The sequence below is a fragment of the Loxodonta africana genome, chromosome 5 (genome assembly GCF_030014295.1).
Source record: "Loxodonta africana isolate mLoxAfr1 chromosome 5, mLoxAfr1.hap2, whole genome shotgun sequence".
Taxonomy (NCBI): domain Eukaryota; kingdom Metazoa; phylum Chordata; class Mammalia; order Proboscidea; family Elephantidae; genus Loxodonta; species Loxodonta africana.
This window is the reverse complement of record NC_087346.1, coordinates 144,135,315-144,158,600: the sequence shown is the minus strand read 5'-3', so window position 1 is coordinate 144,158,600 and position 23,286 is coordinate 144,135,315. Positions and strand designations below refer to the sequence as shown.

At 37.5% G+C, this 23,286-nt stretch overlaps 1 protein-coding gene across 5 annotated transcripts in view; it reads left to right on the top strand.

Moving 5' to 3' along the window:
* The window catches only part of NCAPG (non-SMC condensin I complex subunit G), a 70,074-nt gene that overhangs the window by 2,506 nt on the left and 44,282 nt on the right, over positions 1-23,286 (top strand). For 4 of the 5 annotated variants that reach the window (XM_064286049.1, XM_064286048.1, XM_064286047.1 and 1 more), the window contains exons 2-7: positions 132-332; positions 4,292-4,520; positions 15,535-15,680; positions 16,740-16,824; positions 18,700-18,892; positions 19,356-19,505. In XM_064286049.1, the coding sequence (XP_064142119.1) occupies positions 132-332; positions 4,292-4,520; positions 15,535-15,680; positions 16,740-16,824; positions 18,700-18,892; positions 19,356-19,505 (1,004 nt within the window). The remainder of the gene's footprint in view (positions 1-131; positions 333-4,291; positions 4,521-15,534; positions 15,681-16,739; positions 16,825-18,699; positions 18,893-19,355; positions 19,506-23,286) is intronic. The other variant, XM_064286050.1, reaches the window with a different exon arrangement.

Genomic DNA, 23,286 nt, shown 5'->3' with positions numbered 1-23,286 from the left:
ATTTGAGAGTTTACTAAATAAAAATGTTAGTTTATCTGAGTGAGGGTTAGAGCTTTCAACAGCCTTAAGGTAATGTTGGGAATAAAGGATTTTATCAGTGCGGTTTACTGGGGGTTTCTTTTGTCTTTCAGATGAACGATAAAGCAGTTTTTCATAAGGAGTTCATTCATTACCTTAAATATGCTATGGTGGTCTATAAACGTGAACCAGCTGTGGAGAGGGTAATAGAATTTGCAGCAAAGTTTGTTACTTCATTTCACCAATCAGAGATGGAAGACGATGATGGTGAAGATGGTGGCATTTTAAATGATTTGTTTACTTTTCTCTTAAAGGTATTGTGAAAACTAGCACTTGGGGGAAGGTATTATAGAAAATTTTGCCCTAATAAAAGGCAAAGGGAGTATGTATATTTTAAAGAATGAAATATCTGGCAATTGAGAAAATGTCTATGATTGTTTCTATAGAAAATAATTAGAAATATGATTAAGATAAAAGGTGGACTTTTAAAATGTGCCAGCATTAAATTTTTAATGACTCTGTGTTAGATATAATTTTCATCTTAAAATGTAAATAATCAATAGAGAGATTAGGATTTTATCTTAAACATAAAGAAATGCTCAGGTTTGCCATACATAAACTAAATTAGTTTATTGCAAGGTAGTCATGGTGAAGCATGCAAGTAAGACCTCACACGACAGCATTCATTTAGAACTTGAGAATCAGGATTAACAATTACAGTGACGGTGGTAGTTCAGTGGTTTGAGTCCAGATCTTTAGACTTCAGGCTTTTACCTTTTATGAGAGGTTCTTGGGAAGAAGATTTAACCACAGCTCGAAGTCTGTGGAGGTCCTTCACAGCTAGGGTCTGAGGTTGGCAGCGGCAGTCAGAGTCTAAAGTGGAGTCTCTTGCCTCTGCTCTGCTCTTCTCTGCCTCTACTCTTCTCTGAAAGCATGAGCCGAAACCCAGTGTATGTACACGTATATATGAATTTTTAACCTTGGCCTTTCACGGTAAGTGCTAGGTGATGTCATGCTTACAAAGACTAGTATGTCACCTTTTTTTCTTCAAGGTCAAAGATTAGGGGATTACTTATGATATACCTAGTGCCTCAAGGCCACCTTACAGAAATATAATTTTATGCCCTAATTCCTTTATCATATCACATATGTGCCCAGCCAACTTAGGTTTCTATCATATCATGTATTTGACAAACCAGTTTAGGGAGGTTTAACTATATGTTCTGCCACATGACATACTTCTAATTTTTCTGTCGATAATTTAGAAATCCCCTATATAGTTATGAGTTATAATTTATCATAGTGAGCAAGCACAATGCCAGTTGCCTAAAGGTTGTTGACCACTTTCTTCTATTTATCAATTTCTAAATTTTCAACACTTGTAAATAACTTTCTGATGGCTTATAATTATGGTTTCTAACAGCTTGTAAGTTGCTGATGACATAAGTTTTCTGATTAGAGTATTTCACAGAAGTATATCTATGTGTTTCTGTTTTTAACTTTGTTATGAGTGAATTGTACATAGCATTTTGAAAGCATTATAATGTTGAAAACATTATGAAAGCCTATGTGATTTGAGAATATTATGTAGGCATACAACATTCTCTGAACCAGTTTTCGCATACATTTGTTTTAAATGAGTTCTCCATTTTAGAAAGAAAACAATAGTTTTTATAAAGGGTGTCTTAGCTGTGTAGTGCTACTATAACAGAAATACCACAAGTGGGTGGCCGAAACAAATAAATTTACTTTCTCAAAATTTAGGAGACTGGAAGTCCAAGCTCAGGGTGTGGCTCTAGGGGAAAGCTTTCGTTCTTTCGACTCTGGAGGAAGGTTCTTGTCTCTTCAGCTTTTGATTCCTGGTTCCTTGGAGATCTCTATATGTCTTGGCATCTATCTTACCCCATCTCTGCTTGCTCCCTTGCTTGTTTAATCTCTTTTATATCTCAAAGGGGATTGACTCAAAACACACCCTACACTAAACCTGCCTTATTATCATAACAAAGACAACCCATTCCCAAATGGGATTATAACCAGTCTTGTTGTTGTTAGGTGCTGTAGAGGCCTAACTCACAGGGACCCTGTGTACACAGCAGAATGAAACACTACCTGTTCCTACGCCATCCTCACAGTCGTTCTTATGCTTGAGGCCATTCTTGGAGCCACTGTGTCAGTCCATCTTGTCAAGGGTCTTCCTCTTTTTCTCTGACCCTCTACTTCAACCAAGCATGATGTCCTTCTCCAGAGACTGACCCCTTCTGATAACACGTCCAAAGTACCTGAGACAGGTTTCACCATCCACCCTTCGAAGGAGCATTCTGGCTGTACTTTTTCCAAGACAAATTTATTCTTCTGGCAGTCCATTGTATATTTAATATTCTTTGCAAACACCTTAATTCAAAGACATCAATTCTTCTTCAGACTTCTTTATCAGTATTCAGCTTCTGCGTGCATATGAGGCAACTGAAAATACCACGGCTTGGGTCGGGCACACCTTAGTCTTCAAAGTGATGTCTTTGCTTTTTTACAGTATAAAGAGGCCTTTTGCAGCAGATTTGCCCGATCCAATACATCCTTTGATTTCTCGACTGCTACTTCCATGGGCATTGACTGCAGATCCAAGTAAAATGCAGTCTTTTACAACTTCCATCTTCTCCGTTTATCATAGTGTTGCTTATTAGTCCATTTGTGAGGATTTTTGTTTTTATATTGAGGTATAGTCAGTAAGTGCTTCAAGTCCTCTTTACGTTTAGCAAGCAAAGTTCTGTCATTTGCTTAACTCAGGTTGTTAATGAGTCTCCCTCCAATCCTGATGTCCCATTCCATTCTTCTTCATGTAATCCAGCTTCTTGAATTATTTGCTCATTGTAGAGATTGAATAAGTATAGTGAAAAGATACAACCCTGACGCACAACTTTCCCAGTTTTAAACCACGCAATACCCCTTGTTCTGTTTGAAAGACTGCCTCTTGGTCTATGTACAGGCTCCTATGAGCACAATTAAGTGTCTGGAATTCCCATTCTTTGCATTGTCATCCATAATTTGTTACGTTCCATACAATCGAATGTCTTTGCACAGTCAATGAAACACAGGTAAACATCTTCCTGGTATTCTCTGCTTTCAGCCAAAATCCGTCTGACATCAGCAGTGATATCCCTTATTCTACCTTCTCTTCTGAATCCGGCTTGAATTTCTGGCAGTTTCCTGTCGATGTACTGCTGCAATAGCTTTTGAATTATCTCCAGCAAAATTTTACTTGCGTGTAATGTTAATGATATTATTCGACAATTTCTGCATTCTGTTGGATTATCTTTCTTTGGAATGGGCACAAATATGGATCTTTTCCAGTCGGTTGGCTAGGTAGCTGTCTTCCAAATTTCTTGGTATAGACAAGTGAGCACTACCAGCATTGGATCTGTGTTTTCAAACATCTCAATTCGTATTCTGTCAATTCTTGGAACCTTGTTTTTCGCCAGTGCATTCAGTTCAGCTGGGACTTCTTCCTTCAATACCATTGGTTCTTGATCATATACACCTCCTGAAATGGTTGAACGTTGATCAGTTCCGTTTGGTACAGTGACTCTGTTTATTCCTTCCATCTTCTGGTGCTTTCTGTGTCATTCAATATTTTGCCCATAGAACCCTTCAGTATCGCAGCTCAAGGCTTGAATGTTTTCTTCAGTTCTTTCAACCTCAGAAGTGCCGAATATGTTTTTCTCTTTTGGTTTTCTAACTCTGGGTCTTTGCACATTTCATTATAATACTGACAGGTGAGTGGTAAACCAGTCGTAGAGGTTAGGATTTACAACATATGTTTTGGAGGACACTTTTCATTTTATAACAGAAAAATAATACGCTCTTGTAATTTAGCAAATACTTATCAGACTACTTTTAGCATGTATGAATATATAGTTAGTATACATTTGGATCAAAGTAGCATTATGATTAATTTGATAGCTTTATGTTTTCTTTGCAAGAAAGGAATCATTTTTATCTTCTTGAGTTGTAAACATATAGAAATTCAAATGGTATGTGATTATTGTATTTTTACGCAAATAACGTGTGCCTTCTATGCTTGTCTTTCAGCCCCCTGCCCCCTCCAGGAGGTATTTTCTTAAGTGTTGCTATGCCAATTTTTTTACGTGTTACTCTTGAAATAAATTTACATGGCATGGTTGGCAAACCAATGTAGAAGACATGCATTATTTGTGTAAAAATATGGTATGTAGTAATGGTATATAACTGAATAACTTTTGATTTGTTTTTGTTTCAGTCTCATGAAGCAAACAGCAATGCAGTCAGATTTAGAGTGTGCCAGCTAATAAACAAGCTCTTGGGAAGTATGCCAGAAAATGCTCTGATTGATGATGATTTGTTTGATAAAATTAAAGAAGCCATGCTTATTAGATTGAAAGATAAAATTCCAAATGTTAGAATACAAGCAGTTCTGGCTCTTTCAAGACTTCAGGATCCCAAAGACGATGACTGCCCTGTGGTTAATGGTATGTGTGACTTTCTAAATTTTCTTTTCAGTTTTATTTAGATTCTGTCAAATTCTCAGTAGTCGAATTTTTTTTTTTTTTTTTGTGAACTATATATGTGGAAGAGTAATATAAGGAGCCTTGGTCGTGCAAATGGTTCAGTGCTGAAAAGTTGGTGATTTGAACCCATATATCATCTCCACTGGAGAAAGACCTGCTGATCTGCTTCTGTAAAGATTGCAGCTGAGAAAATCCTATGGGGCAGTTTTACTCTGTCACATGGAGTCACTATGAGTCAAAATCAACTTGATGGCACCTAAGAACAACAACATAAGTTATGTATTTATACAGTTCAAAAACCAAAAACAAATACCCAAGTAGCCACCACCCAGCTTAAAAATTTAGGAATATTATCAGTACCGGTTGCAATCCTTTTGTTCTACCTCAGAGGCAACTACTCCTCTGAATTTTGGGTTAATTTTCCCATTTTCTTTATAATTTAACCATGTATGTGTATCCTTAAATAATATTTTCTGTCATACTATATACTATGTGAATCATTCCGTATGTATTTTTCTGTGACTTTTTTCTCAGTTATTTTTTGTTCTAAGATTCATGCATGTTAATACATATTTTTTACTGTATTATAATACCCTGTTATATGAATATAACAGTTTATTCTTTCTAATGCTGATTGACCCTCTAGTTGTTGCCAGTTAATTTGCTCCTAAAAACACTATTGCTGCTATGAACTTTCTTGTACTTGGCTTCTGATGTTGTGAGCCAGTTCAGATTCATAGTGACCCTATGTACAACAGAACAAAACACCAGTCCTGTGCTGTCCTTACAAATATTCCAGTGTTTGAGCATATTGTGGCAACCACTGTGTCAATCCATATTGTTGATGGCCTTCCTCTTCTTTGCTGACACTACCTTACCAAGCATGATGTCCTTCTCCAGGGACTGGTCCCTCCTGATAAAAACATGTCAAAGTATGTGAGATTGAAGTCTCCACATCCTCATTTCTGATGAGATTGTATTTCTTCCAAGACATATTTGTTCATTCTTCTGGCTGTTAGTTGTTAGGTGCTGTTGAGTTGGTTATGACTCATAGCGACCCTATGGGCAACAGAACGAAACACTGCCCTGTCCTGTGGCATTCTTACAGTCATTGCTATGTTTGAGCCCATTGTCGCAACCACTATTTCAATCCATCTTGTCAGGGGTCTTCCTCTTTTGCTGACCCTCTACCTTACCAAGCATGATGTCATTCTCCAGGGACTAGCACCTCCTGGTAACATGTCCAAAGTACATGAGAAGAATTCTCACCATCCTCACTTCCAGGGAGCAGTCTGGCTGTACCTTCCCCAAGACGGACTTGTATGTTCTTCTGGCAGTTCGTGGTATATTCAATATTCTTTGCCAACACCATGATTCAGAGGCATCAATTTTTCTTTGGTCTTCCTTATTCATTGTCCAACTTTCATATGCATATGAAACATAACCTAACCTGTTGTCGCCGAGTCAATTCCGACTCATAGCAACCCTATAGGACAGAGTAGAATTGCCCCATAGGGTTTCCAAGGAGCATCTGGGGGATTCCAACTGCTGACCTCTTGGTTAGCAGCTGTAGCTCTTAACCACCAGGGTTTCCTCATATGCATATGAGGCTATTGAAAATATCATGGCTTGGGCTAAGTGCACCTTAGTACTCAAAGTGACATCTTTGCTTTTCAACACTTTAAATAGGTCTTTTGAAGCAAATTTGCCCAACACACTACATTGTTTGATTTCTTGACTGCTGCTTCCATGGGCGTTTACTGTTGATCCAAGTGAAATGAAATCCTTGACATGGTGAATATTTTCTCCATTTATCATGATGTTGCTTACTGATCCATTTGTGAGGATTCTTATTTTCTTTATGTTGAGGTGTAGTCCATACTAAAGGCTGTAGCCTTTGATCTTCATCAGTAAGTGCTTCAAGGCCTCTTCGCATTAAGCAAGAAAGGTTGTCGCATCTGCACATCGCAGGTTGTTATTAAGTCTCCCTCCGATCCTGATGCCATGAACATTTTCATATTGTCCAGCTTCTCAGATTATTTGTTCAGCATACAGATTGAATAAGTGTGGTGAAAGGATACAGCCATAACTCACACCTATCCTGATTTTAAACCATGCTGTATTGCCTTGTTCTGTTTGAATGACCGCCTCTTGGTCTAGGTACAGGTTCCACATGAGCACAATTAAGTGTTCTGGAATCCCCATTCTTTGCAATGTTACCCATAATTTGTTATGATCCACACAGTCGATTGCCTTTTCATAGTCAATAAAATACAGGTAAACATCTTTCTGGTACAGCTCTGCTTTCAGTCAAGATCCATCTGACATTAGCAATGATATCCCTGATTCCACGTCCTTCTCTGAATCTGGCTTGAATTTCTGGCAGTTACCTACAGAAGTATTGTTGCAAACACTTTTGAATTGTCTTCAGCAAAATTTTACACTTGGGTGTGATATTAAAGATATTGTTCCACAATTTCTGCATTCTGTTGGACCACCCCTCTTTGGAATGAGCATAAAGATGGTTCTCTTCCAGTCAGTTGGCCAGGTAGCTGTCTTCCAAATTTCCTGGCATAGACTGGTACTTCCAGCACTGCTTCTGTTTGTTGAATCATCTCAGTTGGTCATCAGTTCCTGGAGACTTGTTTTTTTGCCAGTGCCTTCAGTGCAAAATTTTTTTTTGTTTTCAGTGCAGCTTCGACTTCTTACTTCAATACCAGCAGTTCTTGATCATATGCTGTCTCCTGAGAAGGTTGAATATCGACCAATTCTTTTTGGGTACAGTGACTCTGTATTCCTTCCATCTTTTTTTTTTTTTTTAACAATTTTTTTTTCCCTTTAATTGAACTTTAGATGAAGGTTTACAGAACAAACTAGTTTCTCATCAAACAGTACACACATTGTTGTATGACATTGGTTAACAATCCCACGACATGTCAACACTCCCTTCTCAACCCTGGGTTCCCTATTACCAGCATTCCTGTTCCCTCCTACCTTCCAGTCCCTGCCCCAGGGCTGGTGCACCCTTTAGTCTTGTTTTGTTCCATAGGCCTGTTCAATCTTTGGTTGAAGGGGAACCTCAGGAGTGGCCTCATTACTGAGCTGAAAGGATGTCTGGGGGCCATACTCTCAGGGTTTCTCCAGTCCCTGTCAGGCCAGCAAGTGTGGTCTTTTTGGGTTAGAATTTTGTTCTATGTTTTTCTCCAGCTCTGCCTGTGACCCTCTATTGTGGATCCCTGTCAGAGCAGTCAGTAGTGGTAGCCGGGCACCATCTAGTTGTACTGGGCTCAGTCTGGTGGAGGCCGTGGTACATGTGGTCCATTAGTCCTTTGGACTAATTTTTCCCTTGTGTCTTTAGTTTTCTTCATTCTTGCTTGCTCCCAAGGGGGTGAGACCAGTGGAGGATCCTAGATGGCCACTCATAGGCTTTTAAGACCAAAGTAGAATGTAAAACGTTTTCTTTAAAAGCTCTGTTATGCCAGTTGAGCTAGATGTTCCCTGAGACCATGGTCCCCACAGCCCTCAGGGAGTGTGGATTGTATCTATGGAGCTACCGTGGCTCTGCCTTTTACACGGTGTGCTGGCTTCCCCAGTATTGTGTACTGTCTTACCCTTGACCAAAGTTACTGCTTATCTATTGTCTAGTGTTTTTCCATCCCCATCCCTCCATCGTAACCATCAGAGATTGTATCTTTTTGTATGTAAACCTTTTCATGGGTTTTTACAGTAGTGGTCTCATACAATATTTGTCCTTTTGTGATTGACTTATTTCACTCAGCATAATGTCCTCCAGATGCATCCATGTTACGTGATGCTTCACAGGTTGATCCTTGTTCTTTAGCGTTGTGTAACGCTCCATTATGTGTATGTACCACAGTTTGTTTATCCATCTGTTAATAGGCACCTAGGTTGTTTCCATCTTTTTGCTATTGTAAACAATGCTGTAGTGAACAGGGATGTACATATATCTGTTTGTGAGACGACTCTTATTTCTCTAGGATATATTCCTAGGAGTGGGATTGCTGGATTATATGGTATTTCTATTTCTAGCTTTCTAAGGAAGCGCCATATCATTTTCCAAAATGGTTGTATCATTTTGCATTCCCGCCAGCAGTGCATAAGAGTTCCGATCTCCCCACAGCCTCTCCAATATTTGCATTTCTTTTTTAAATTAAAAAAAAAATTTTATTGTGCTTTAAGTGAAAGTTTACAAATCAAGTCGGACTCTTATACAAAAATTTATAAACACCTTGCTTTATACTCCTAACTGCTCTCCCCCTAATGAAACAACACACTCCTTCCCTCTTACATTTCTTTTCCATTCGGCCAGCTTTTGACCCTCTCTACCCTCTCCTCTCCCCTTCAGACAGGAGATGCCAACATAGTCTCATGTGTCTACTTGATCCAAGAAGCTCATTCTTCACCAGTATCATTGACTATCCTGTAGTCCAGCCCAATCCCTGTCTGAAGAGTTGGCTTTGGGAATGGTGCCTGTGTTGGGCTAACAGAAGGTCTGGGGACCATGACCTCCGGGGTCATTCTAGTCTTGGTCAGACCATTAAGGCTGGTCTTTTTACGAGAATTTGGAGTCTGTATCCCACTGCTCTTCTGCTCCCTCAGGGGTTCTTTGTTGTGTTCCCTGCCAGGGCAGGCATCGGTTGTAGCTGGGCACCATCTAGTTCTTCTGGTCTCAGGCTGATGTAGTCTCTGGTTTATGTGGCTGTTTCTGTCTCTCGGACTCATAATTACCCTATGTCTTTGGTGTTCTTCATTCTCCTTTGCTCCAGGTAGGCTGAGACCTGAGACCAGTTGATGCATCTTAGATGGCCGCTTGCTAGCATTTAAGACCCCAGATGCCACTCTCCAAAGTGGGATGCAGAGTGTTTTCTTAATAGATTTTATTATGCCAGTTGACTTAGATGTCCCCTGAAACCGTGGCACCCAAACTTCCGCCCCTGATATGCTGGCCTTTGATGCATTCAGTTTATTCAGGAAACTCCTTTGCTTTTGATTTAGTCTATTTGTGCTGACCTCTCCTGTATTGTGTGTTGTCTTTCCCTGCATCAAAAATAGTTCTTATCTATACTCTCCAACATTTGTTATTTTCTGTTTTATTGGTGCGTGCCAGTAATGCTGGGGTGGATGGTATGTCATTGTGGTCTTACTTTACATTTCTCTGATGGCTAGAGATTGTGAGCGCTTCCTCATGTGTCTGTTGGCCGCTTGAATGTCTTCTTCGGTGAAGTGTCTGTTCATTTTCTTTCCCCATTTTTTAATGCATTATTTGTCCATTTGTTGTAGAGGTGTTGGATTTTCTTGTAGATTTTAGAGGTTAGACCTTTGTCTGATTTGTAATAGCCAAAATTTTTTTCCCAGTTTGTAGGTTCTCTTTTTACTCTTTTGGTGAAGTCTTTTGATGAGCATAGGTGTTTAATTTTTAGAAGATCCCAGTTATCTAGCTTATCTTCTGGAGCTTGTGTGTTGTTGGTTGTGATTTATATACTGTTAATGCCATGTACCAGGACCTCTAGCGTTGATCCTATTTTTTCTTCTATGAACTTAATGTGTTTTGGCTTTATATTTAGGTCTTTGACCTGTTTTAAATTAGTTTTTGTATACGGTGTGAGGTATGGGTCCTGTTTCACTTTTTTGCAGGTAGACATCCAGTTTTGCCAGCACCATTTGTTAAAAAGACTGTCTTTTCCCCATTTCATGGACTTTGGGCCTTTGTCAGAGATCAGGTGACCATAGGTGGATGAGATTTACATCTGGGTCCTCAATTCTGTTGCATTGGTCAGTGTGTCTGTTGTTGTACCAGTACCAGGCTGTTTTGACTACCATAGCTGTATAGTAGGTTCTGAGGTGAGGTAGTCGAGCCCTCCTACTTTATTCTTCTTCAGTAGTGCTTTACTTATCTTGGCCTCTTCCCTTTCCATATAAAGTTAATGATAAATTTTTCCATCCCTTTAAAGAATGTTGTTGGTATTTGGATTGATATTGCATTGTATTTGTAAATCGCTTTGGGTAGAATTGTCATTTTCACAATGTTGAGTCTACCTATCTGTAAGCATGGTATGATTTTCCATTTATGTAGATCTCTTTTGGTTTCTTGCAAGTAGTGTTTTGTAGTTTTCTTTGTGTGGGTCTTTTATATCCCTGGTTAGATTTATCCCCAAGTATTTTATTTTTTTAGGTGCTATCATAAATGGTATTGTTTTCATTTTTCTCTTTGTTGGTGTACAGGAATCCAAGTGATTTTTTAGGTTGATTTTGTTTCCTGCTACTCTGCCGCATCTTTCTTAGTTCCAGTAGTTTTCTTGTGGAGTCTTTTTGGATTTTTTTAGTAACGTATCATCTGCAAATAGGGAGAGTTTAAGCTCTTCATTTTTTATTAGCAATTTGGATTCCCTGTATTTCTGTTTCTTGCCTTATTGCACTATCTAAAACTTCCACCTCAAATAGGAGTGGTGATAAAGGGCATCCTTGTCTTATTCCTGTTCTCAAAGGGAATGTTTTCAGCCTCTCTCCATTGAGATCAGTGTTGTCCGTTAGTTTTGGATTGATGCCCTTTATTAAGAAATTTCCCTTCTGTACTATTTTATTGAGAGTTTTTATCAGGAATGGGTGTTGGACTTTGTTGAATGCCTTTTCTGCCTTGATTGAGATGATCATGTGATTCTTTTCTTTGCTTTTATTTATGTGGTGGATTACGTTGATTGATTTTCTAATGTTGACTGCATAGGTGGTATGAATTCTCCTTGATCATGGTGTATTATTTTTTTGATATGATGCTAAATTCTATTGGCTATAATTTTTGTGTCTATAGTCATGAGAGATATTGATCTGTAATTTTCTTTTTTTTGTGGTGTCTTTGCCTGGTTTTGGTATCAGGGTTATGGTGGCTTCATAGAGTGAATTTGGAAGTATCGCTTCCTTTTCTATGTTCTGAAATAGTTTGAGCAGTACTGCTGTAAGCTTTCCTCTGAATGTTTGGTAGAATTCTCCAGTGAAGCTATCTAGGCCAGGGCTTTTTTGGTTGGGAGTTTTTAAAATTACGTTTTCAATCTCTTCTCTTGTTATGGGTCTGTTCAGATTTTCAATGTCATTTTGCGTTAGTTTGGGTCACTATGAGTTGGAATCGACTCAATTGCACTGGGTTTGGGTTTTTTTTGGTTTGTTGGGTAGGTAGTGTGTCTCTAGAAATTTATCCATTTCCTCTAGGTTTTCAAATTTGTTGAAATATAGTTTTTCATAATATTCTGTTATGATCCTTTCTATTTCAGTTGGGTCTCTTGTAATGCCGCTTATTTCTTATTTGGGTTATTTGCGTTCTCTCCTGTTTTCTTTTTGTCGGTTTGGCCAGTGGTTTGTTGATTTTGTTGATCCTTTCAAAGAACCAACTTTTGGTTTTGTTGATTCTTTCTGTTGTTTTTCTATTCTCTATTTCATTTATTTCTGCTCTGATCTTTGTTATTTCTTTTCTTCTGGTGGCTGTGGACTTCTTTTGCTGTTGTCTTTTTGTTCAAATTGTGTAACTAATGTTTCAATTTTGACTTTTTCTTCTTTTTTGATGTGTGCATCTAGTGCTATGAATTGACCTCTGAGGACTGCCTTTGCTGTGTCCCAAAGGTGTTGGTATGATGTGTTTTCCTTCTCGTTAGATTCTGGGAACTTTTTGATTCTGTCTTTTATTTCTTCTATTACCCAGTAATTTTCAAGCATGGTATCATTCAGTTTCCAGATAATTGATTTTTTTTCCTTACTCTTCTTGTTGTTAATTTCTACTTTGACAGCATTCTGTCAGAGAAGATACTTTGTGTTATCTCAATGCTTTGGATTTTGTTGAGGGTTGCCCTGTGGCATAAGATGTGGTCTGTTCTGGAGAACGTTCCATGTGTGTTGCAGCTGTTGGGCACAGTGTTCTGTATACGTCTATGAGGTTAAGTTGGCTGATTGTGCTTTGTAGCTCTACTGTATCTTTGTTGAGTTTCTCTTCCAGTTTCTTTTGCTGCTATGTTGTTCAGTGTTCTACCCATAAAATCCTTCATGATTTCAACTTGAGGCTTGAATTTTTTCTTCAGTTCTTTCAGCTTGAGAAACGCTGAGTGTATTCTTCCCTTTTAGCTACTCTGTGTTCAAGAGCAATTTGCAGAGGCTCTTCCGACATCCTTTCTGGTCTTTCTTTCCTGTCTCTTTAGTGACCTTTATCTTTCTTCGTGTGTGATGTCCTTGATGTCATCCCACAACTTGTCTGCTCTCTGTTCATTAGCATTTGATGAGTCAAGTCTATTCTTGAGATGGTTTCCAAATTCAGGTGGGATACACTCAAGTTCGTATTTTGCCTCTCATGGTCTTGTTTTATTTTCTTCAGGTTCAGCTTTATCTTGCATATGAGTAATTGATGGTCTGTTTTGTAGTCAGCCCCTGGCCTTGGCCTGAATGATGATATTGAGCTTCTCCATCATATCTTTCCACAGATGTAGTCAATTTGATTCCTGTGTTTTCTATCCTGTGAGGTCCATATGTATAGTTGCTGTTTACATTTTTGAAAAAAAGGTATTTATTTGCAATGAATAAGTCGTTGGTCTTACAAAATTCTATCATGTGGTTTCTGGCTTTGTGTCTTTCACCAAGGCCATATTTTCTGACTACTGATGCTTCTTTTTTTTCCAACTTTTTACATTGCAATCACTAGTAATTACCAGTGCATCTTGTTTGCCTATTTGATCAATTTTAGACTGCAGAAGTTGGTAAAAATCTTCAATCTTCTTAGTGGTTGGTGCATAAATTTGAATAATAGCCATGTTAACTGGTCTTTCTTGTAGGAGCGTGGGTGTTATCCTATCAGTGACAGCATTGTACTTCAGGATAGATCATAAATATTCTTTTTGACAATGAGTGCAACACCATTCCTCTTCAATTTGTTATTCCCAGTTATGATTGTCTGATTCAAAGTGGCAGTACCATCCCATTTCAGCTCCCTAATGCCTAGGAATAAGTCTGTCCTGGAAGAAGTCCAACCAGAATGCTCCTTAGAAAGGAGAACGGCAAGACTTCGTCGACATATTATCAGGAGGGACCAGTTCCTGGAGAAGGACATCACACTTGGTAAAGTAAGGGTCAATGAAAAAGAAGGATCGTGAGGATGGTGTAGGATTGGTCTGTGTTTTGTTTTGTTGTACGTAGGGTCGCTATGATTCAGAATCGACTTGATGGCAGCTAACAACAGCAGCAACACCTAGGATATTGATTTTTATGGTTTCTGTTTCATTTTCAGCAACTTCCAATTTTCCTAAATCCATACTTCGTATATTCCACATTCCAATTATTAATGGATGTTTGTAGCTGTTTCCTCCCATTTTGAGTCATGCCACGTCAGCAAATGAAGGTCCCAAAAGCTCGACTCTATCCATGTCATTAAGGTCAATTCTACTTTGAGGAGGCAGCTCTTCCTCAGTCATATTTTGATTGCCTTCCAACCTCAGGGGCCCATCTTCTGGCACTATACCAGACAGTTTTCTGCTGCTCTTCATAAGGTTTTCGCTGACCAATTTTTTCAGAATTAGATTGCCCAGTCCTTCATCCTAGTCTCTCTTAGTCTGGAGGCTCTGCTGAAACCTGTCCACCATGGGTGACTCTGTTGGTATTTGAAATACTGGTGGCATAGCTTCCAGCAACTTGCAAGCCACTACAGTACAATAAACTGACAGACATGTGCTGGATGGCTTCTGGTACACATGTCAAAGGGTTTTGCTAGGGTGTATGTCTATGAGGGGGTTTTGCTAGGGTGTATGTCTATGAGGGGGCTTACTGGGATACATGCAGGCTCAGCTTTATATGATAATGTAGAAGTATTCAACCTAGTAATATCATTTAACATTCCTATTCATAATGTGTAAGAATTTTTATTGATCCATAATCCTCGTCTATAGGGTCGCTATGAGTTGTAATCGACTCGATGACAATGGGTTTGGTTTTGTTTTTTTTAATCCTCTCCAGTATTTGGTATTGTCAGATTTTAATTATATTTCTTCTGTATAAAGCCTGTTAATGTGTTTTACTCACTTTTCTATCAGGTTGTCTTATTGATTTATTTGAGTTCTTTATTCTCAAAAGAAGTCTTTTGGTTATATAAATTGTAGATATTTTTTTCTACCTTAGGTAGCTTGTTTAATTCTCTTTGGTGTGTCTTTTGTTGAACAGAGATTCTAAATGTCTAAATTATCTGTTTCTTCCTTTATGACTTGTACTTTTTATCTCTTATTTAAGAAATCTTTCTCTACCTCTGGGATCAAAAATATAGTCATATTTCACTTTTCCATATATGCCTAGGAATATTTCAGACACTCTTCTGTTTTATCATTCTATTTGTCTATCCCTGTTATTTTAGCTTTATAATCAATCTTGATACCTTGGATATTATACGACACACATTATAATATTGTGTAAAATGTAAATGTTTTAACAGTCAACATGTAACTTTATCATAAACGTGGGGAAGACGTGAGAAGTGGAGGTAGAATAAACGTTTAAATACAGCTAAAGAATTTTGTTTCAAGGAGTAAAACCAGAAAGCTATTTCTTTTTAGGACTCATTAAACATCAAAATAATAGGGCCCTATTTTTTTTTTTTTTTTTATGAAGCCATATCAATTTAAAACAAACTGCTTGCTATACTAGACTTTCTTCTAACTCTTGAGGAGTAACAAAGACTTAATCTTTATGGGATTGCCAAGATCTTTAGGGCCTTTTTTTTTTTTCCAGTTTTACTCTTCAGGCCCAGTCCATTGACCTATTTCTCATCCCATCCTTGAAAGAGAAGTTGGGGGAAAAATCTTCAACTAAAATTGAATGTGTAAGACTGAAAAATGGTATCTTTATCATTTTAAAAACATTTTGAAATGTCAAAATGTGGGTTATTTTATGACTATAGTTTTTTCCTTAGTGTACTAAATATGTATTACTCTGTTTTTAGCATATGCTACTTTGATTGAAAACGATTCAAATCCAGAAGTTAGGCGAGCAGTGTTATCATATATTGCACCATCAGCAAAGACTCTGCCAAAAATAGTAGGACGCACCAAGGATGTGAAAGAGGCTGTCAGAAAGGTGGCTTATCAGGTAAATAAGTTCAATACCTTTTGTAGGCATTTTTTCAAAAATAATTTATTTTGTTGTTGAGAATATACGCAGCAGAACATACACTGACTCAACAGTTTCTACATGTGCGATTCACTGACGTTGATTGTATTTTTCAAGTTATGCAAGCATTCTCACCTTCCTTTTCCCACTTTTTTCTCCCCCCATTAACATAAACCCACTGCCCCCTAAATTTTCTTTTTAATCTTTCAAGTTGCTGTTGTCAATTTGATCCCATATATATAGATCTTAAAAGGGTACAGTACTCAAGGCAGATACTCTTTACTAGTTAAGCTAAACTATTGTTTTAAGAAGACTTTGGGGAAAAATTTTGGTTTAAGTTTGAAAAATTATCTTGGGGCAACACGGGTTCATCCAGCCTCCCTGACCTCAGAAAGTCTGGATTCCATGAGAATTTGATATTCTGTTCTGCTTTTTCTCCCTTATGATCAGAATTCTTCTATAGAATGTTTGATCAAAATTTTCAATAATGGTAGCCAGGCACCATCTAGATTTTCTGGGCTCATGGCAAAGAAGAATGTTGTTCATGGAGGCAATTAGCCACACATTCCATTGTCTCCCCTATTCCTGACTCTTCTTCCTCTGTTGGGTAGGCATATTCTTCAAAGACAAGAAGCCATATTCTTAAAGTACTTTTGAAAAATACTTGGCACATAACAAGAATTTCTCCAATTGTATTTTTTTTGAAGAGTATAGGTTAGTTACTGTATTTTTTCATGTTGCATATAATAACATAGAATAAATAAAATTTTTTCATGTTGCATATAAAAAAACTGGCATATCAGTGCTTATGAAAATATCTCCTGGGGGAGGGCATGGTTGGCAAAGAAATGTAGAAAGTGTGTTATTTGTGTAAAGATACAGTAGGTAGAATCTTATTGTATCAAATGTATTAGCAGATATTAATTTATTTTGGAGAGTCAGGTAATTTTATTAGGTGAAGGAAACATTGCAAGTTAAGAAATCTTTAGATAGTGTTGGATTTAATGACCATCTTTTTATTATTATTTTTTCTTTAAGGTTTTAGCTGAAAAGATTCATATGAGAGCTATGTCCATTGCTCAGAGAGTAATGCTTCTTCAACAAGGTCTTAATGACAGATCAGGTAAAATATACACCTTTATATATAATACATTAGTAGATTTTTAGGTCACACTTAAACAGTTTAGGAAACAAGTGTCCTAAGTTAGGTCAAATAAACCTGTCATTTACATCAACCTGGCGAAATCCATTTTGGTGTGTTGTGTAGAAAACATTTCCTAGGGTTAAAGGTCTTGTTACTTGAAATGAGTATAAAATAGTGGCATCAGAGGTCCTCTAACTTCGTGAGGAGGAGGATAATCAGCATCAGCCCCGACATATTTCCACACCCCAACCTTTTTACTATGCTGACACCAGCCATCCTCCCCAAAGCACAGTCTGCTTCTCTTTCTTCACTGTTAAGGCTCTCCAGTGTTACAGCTCTGTGTCTCCTGAGTATGGCAGATTCTCAGCGCAGGGACCCTGGATCCGAAGGACGTACTCTACTCCTGGGTCTTCTTGATGATAGTGAGATCTCCCCTCAATCTGTAGGATAGGCTTTTTTTAATCCTAGCAGGATGACAATACTGACTAATTCCCTTGGTGGGCCACAGGCACCTTATGTGCAATGTTCTAGCCAATTCCAGCAAGAGGTTTACACACCTTATTTGCATAGTCCCACTCAGTCATTTTGTGGGAGTTACAAGACCATGGCAGAAAGGCCATATAAAAAGAGAAACCCATTGCCCTGCGAGCAGAGTTCATATGTTTCAATCTCCCTGTGTTTTATAGATAGGGAAACTATAGCTTAAAGCTGTACAGCTAATTCATGTCAGCAGTAGGGCAGGGCCCCTCTTCCTTCTGTCCTTTAAAATCTGCTATATATCCTTTGTGTATTCCTGACATAAATGTGTTCTGTGCATCAGAAACAGCCATTAGGAAAGGTCAGGTTAGTACAATGCATATGTTTTCTTCCCCCCTCTTCCTGTTAATGTAGAGAATCTGCTTACAGTGATGATAAGTAATGTTGTTATAAAAATTTTCAACTCCCATGAGAAGGCTAAGCTGGCTCAATTTTGCTGTGGCAAAAAAACTTGAGTTTGAAAACATTGTCAGTGACCTTAAAAGCTAAGAATAAGGCTCAGTCAGTGATATGTACTTGTATGAATCACTGCTACAAACAGCAATCACGTGTAGCAGGTGAAGTCAGGCAACAAGTAATAAAATGAGTATTATTCATGGCATCGCTACGAGTCAGAATCGATTTGACAGCCACTAACAGCAATATGGAGATCCTGGTGGTGTAGTGGTTAAGTGCTATGGCTGCTAACCAAAGGGTCAGCAGTATGAATCCACCAGGCACTCCTTGGAAACTCTATGGGGCAGTTCTACTCTATCCTATAGAGTTGCTATAGGGTCGCTATGAGTCGGAATCAACTCGACGGCACTGGGTCTGGTTTTTTTTTTGGTTAACAGCAATATGGAAACCCTGGTGGCGTGGTGGTTAAGAGCTATGGCTGCTAACCAAAAGATCAGCGGTTCAAATTCACCAAGCACTCCTTGGAAACCGTATGGGGCAGTTCTACTCTGTACTATAGGGTTGTTGTGATTCGGAATCAACTCGATGGGAACGGGTTTGGTTTTTTTTTTTTTAACAACAATATAGTCTGGACTAACACCTGAAGCTCAGTGAACTCGGGAGAGAGAATGCGAAGATTTCGTTTTAGGCTGTGGTGGGGGTAGAATATTTGGTTCTGAAGTGAGCACCATAGTGACTTTTGCAATAATTGTAGTTTTTTTTCTCTAGTATGCTTTGTGTTCTGCCTTAAACTTTACTCACTTTTATTGTAGTTATTGACTTTATGTTAACATTGATCAAATAAAAATGAATTATAGCAGGCAAAATGCAGGAAATGGAAGCTAGAGGGAGACTGTTGATCTGTTTCAAATGACTTAACAGATGCTGTGAAACAAGCAGTGCAGAAGCATCTTCTCCAAGGCTGGTTACGTTTCACTGAAGGAGATATTTTAGCGTTGCTTCATCGGTTGGATGTGGAAAATTCTTCTGAAGTGGCAGTCTCTGTTCTCAATGCCTTATTTTCAGTGACTCCTGTTAATGAACTGGTGGGGATCTGTAGAAACAATGATGCCAGGTACATGAAAGATTCATTATTGGAAATGCGATACTGATAAACATCTGCAGTTAAAACTCGTTTGTTCTTTTTTTTCTCTTCATGACCACAAATTATTTCAGTACCTTATATATATCCCTCTTTATTTTCTTTAGTCTGATGAATGTTTTTTTTCTCCTGTTTATTTTCTTTTCCTGGTGTAAGAACTCATTACTTTATCATAGACTATCTATTTTACCTGTGTTCCAACCCCTTCCCCCCTATTTTGTTACTTTGATTTTTGCATTATTCTATGATGGCAAAATTAAACATTTGTCCCTATTATATGTATGCTCATTTGATTATTTTTGGGGGGTCTAAGTTTCTTCATTCCTTTTTGTGTAGTGAGTGACTTTATAATTTAAAAGGATGGTGGTTATAAATCAGGTTTGTTATTTCTAACGAAAGATTATGCCTTCTTTCATTCTCTCCCTTTTAAATGAAGGAAATTAATTCCAGTGGAAACATTAACTCCTGAAATTGCATTGTATTGGCGTGTCCTTTGTGAATATTTGAAATCAAAAGGAGATGAGGGTGAAGAGTTTATAGAGCAGATTTTGCCAGAGCCTGTTGTATATGCAGAGTACTTACTAAGGTAAAATTTCTTCCACTGACTTAGACTCTGCTTGTGTTTTTGCATGTGTCAACCTCCCAGGCCCTTCTCTCAAAGTCTTGCTTGATTGGAAATAATAGAAAAATCATTTTTTTGGATATGTAGAGATATGCACATTGGGTCTTTCTGAAAAATATCCTGTGCTGGTTAGTACGCTAAGAGAACAAAGTAATATTTTGAGGATCATTTCTCAGAACGATTAAGATGTGATCGTGAACATTGCCCCATAAAGTTGATAGTGATGATGTGTTACTTTTTGAAATTTGCTGGCAAACTTTTACATTCCAGATAGTAAATATATTTGGCATTTTGAACCATGAAATCTTCGTCATAATGACTCAACTGTGCCAAAGGCAAGTATGTGAATGAGTGTGGCTGTTTTCCCATAAAGCATTTATTGATTTTTATGGCGTTAAAATTTTAATTTCATATGTCACGAAATATATTCTAATTTTTTTTCAATCATTTAAAAATGTAAAAATCACTCATAGCTTGAGAGTGAGAGCTGTACAAAAAACAGCAGATTTGGCACATAGGCCATAGTTTTCTGACTCCTGCTTTATGTAATCAAGGAGGGGATCTTTGTTTTAAGTTTTATTATTGATTAAATATTTTTACTATCTGGCTTTTCTAATTTTTAAGGATTTTCAAAATATGGCTTTCTCTTAAATTACTTTGGCTACTCTAATTTCTACTTAATTTTTTGAAAAATTACAATAAAACATGAGTGTGTTCTTGTCAAAATTCAAATACAAAAGTACGTAGAATAAAAATGTGGGATTCTTTTATCTTCTACTTCTCCAATTCCATTATATCTTCAGGGTTAGTAGCTAAACAATTTGGGACTGTTTGGGGCTTTCAAACCTATTTCTTTCTATTTATATATTACCGTTTATCATTGCCACTGAGTTCATTCTGACTCATAGCGACCCTATCGAACAGAGAGTACTGCCCCGTAGAGTTTCCAAAGAGCGACTGGTAGATTCAAACTGCCAGGCTCTTGGTCAGCAGCCAAGCTTTTAACCGCTGTGCCACCAGGGCTCCCTATTTATATATACATATATTAAATGCATGAATGATTTTTTAAAATATAACATATAATACTTATTTAAAATTTTTTCACCTATTAATATCTGGGATCGTTATCTGTTAATACATATAAACTATCATATTATTAACAATATGATGTTCCATAGTATGATGGTAACATTAAATTTTTCCTCTATTGGTGAAGGTTTAAGATATTTTCAGTTTTCACTTGTAAGAACAATGATGTATTAAACTTTGTACATTTTTAATGTGTGTTTGTGGTTTTGTGGAGTGTATCCCCAGAAGTGGAATTCCTGGGGTAAATACACATACGTATATGTATTTTGATAGGTATTGGGGTACAGATTTTTAACTTTATGCTTTTGAAGCATTTTCTAAAAAGCTTGTTTCATATAACATGAATTATGGGCTTGAATTCTTTTTGTATGAAATATAGTACGCTACTTTAGCTTATAATGGTCCCATATATAAGCTAAGGAGCAAAGTTTTGAATGCATATAAACATTTCATGCAAAATCTTGAATCCATGATAAATGTCTCAAATATGAGACAATATGGAAATGCATAGCTTGAGCCCATAGTAACATCATGAAAAACGTGTGTGAATCTAATAAGAATTTTAATAGCTATTATTTTTTTTTATTATTTCAGTCTTTGACATTTAATTAGAATATTCCTTATAATGCTGTTCAGGCTGTGTTGAAATGTTTCCAAGAGGAGTGAGTTTTGGGTAATGCGTAATAATATGTATTAGTATAAAATGAATAAATGCTTAGAGAAGACAGGGAAAACATGAGGAAATGTTAAGTATTTAAATGGTATAAAGTGGGAGCCTGCCCTCAAGGACTGCTTTACAGATTGATTAATTCTTCTTTCCGAAAAGTGACATGTTCACTTTTGGCTCCTGCAGCTCAAAGAGGTGAGGAATTCTCTTTAATTGCCTTTGTCATGTAATCTTTGAGCTTTGAAATAAAATAAATTCAACCTAATCAGTGTATTTTCTTAATTTATAATTACAATAGTTGAAAGAATACTTGAGCAGCATTACTAGATACTACCACTCGTCTGTCAGTTTGTCGTACTGTGGTGGCTTGCATGTTGCTGTGATGCTGGAAGCTATGCCACTGGTATTTCAAATACTAGCAAGGTCACCCATGGTGGACAAGTTTCAGCTGAGCTTCCAGACTAAGACAGACTAAGAGGAAAGACATGGCGATCTTAAAAAAAAAATTGGCTAGTAAAAACCTTACGAATAGTAACAGAACGTTTTTTGATATAGTGCCAGAATATGAGCCCCTCGAGTTGGAAGGCACTCAAAATATAACTGGGGAAGAGTTGCTCCTAAAAGTAGAGTTGACCTTAAGGACGTGGAGTGCAGCTTTTGGGACCTTCATTTGCTGATGCAGGACAACTCAAAAAGAGAAGAAAAGCAGCAGACACCCGTTAATAATCAGAATGTGGAATGTATGAAGTATGAAGTTGTCAAAAATGAAATAGAATGCTTGAAGATAAATATTCCGTGGATTAGTGAGCTGCAATGGACTGGTATTGGCAACTTTGAATCAGACAATCATATGGTCTGCTACACTGGGAGTGACAGATTGGAGAGGAACAACATCATAGTGTCAAAAAGAACGTTTCAAGATCTATCATGAAGTAGAGTACAGTCAATGATAGGATAATATCCATACACCTAAAAGGAAGACCAGTTAATTTGACATTATTCAAATTTACTCACCAACCACTAAAGCCAAAGATGAAGAAATTGGAGAGTTTTACCAACTTCTACAGTCTGAAATAAATCAAGCATGCAATCAAGATGCACTGATAATTAATTATTGGTGATTGGAATGCGAAAATTGGAAACAATGAAGAAGGATCTGTAATTGGAAAATAAGGCCTTGGTGATAGAAACCATGCCAGAGATCACATGATAGAGTATTGTAAGACCAACTACCTATTCATTGGAATATCTTTTTACAACAACATAAATAGAGGCTATACATGTGGACCTCACCAGATAGAATACACAGGAATCAAACCTATTAAGTCTGTGGAAAGAGAAGAATTGAAGAAGCTCAATATTATCATCAGTCAGAACAAGACCAGGGGCTGACTGCAGAACAGACCATCAATTACTCATATATAAGTTCAAGTTGAAGCTGAAGAAAATTAAAACAAGTTCATGAGAGCCAAAATATGACCTTGAATATGTCCCACCTGAATTTAGAGACCATCTCGAGAATAGATTTGACGCATTGAACACTGATGACTGAAGACCAGATGAGTTGTGGGATGGCATCAAGGGCATCATACAAGAAGAAAACAAAAAGACCAAAATGGATGTCTGAAACTTGCTCTTGAGTGTAGAACAGCTAAAGCAAAAGGAAGAAATGAAGTAAAAGAAGATATAAAGGGCAGCTGGAGAAGACAAAGTAAAGTATTATAATTAATTATGCAAAGACCTGGAGTTAAAAAACTAATAAGGAAGAACTTGCTTGGCATTTCTCAAGCTGAAAGAAGCGAAGAAAAAATTCAAGCCTCAAGATGAAATATCGAAGGATTCTATGGGCAAAATATAGAACCAACATAGCATGAAAGCAGATGGAAAGAATACACAAAGTCAATGTAACAAAAAGAATTGGCTGATGTTTAACCTTTTCAGGAGGTAGCATATGATCAAGAACCGACGGTACTGAAGGAAGAAGTACAA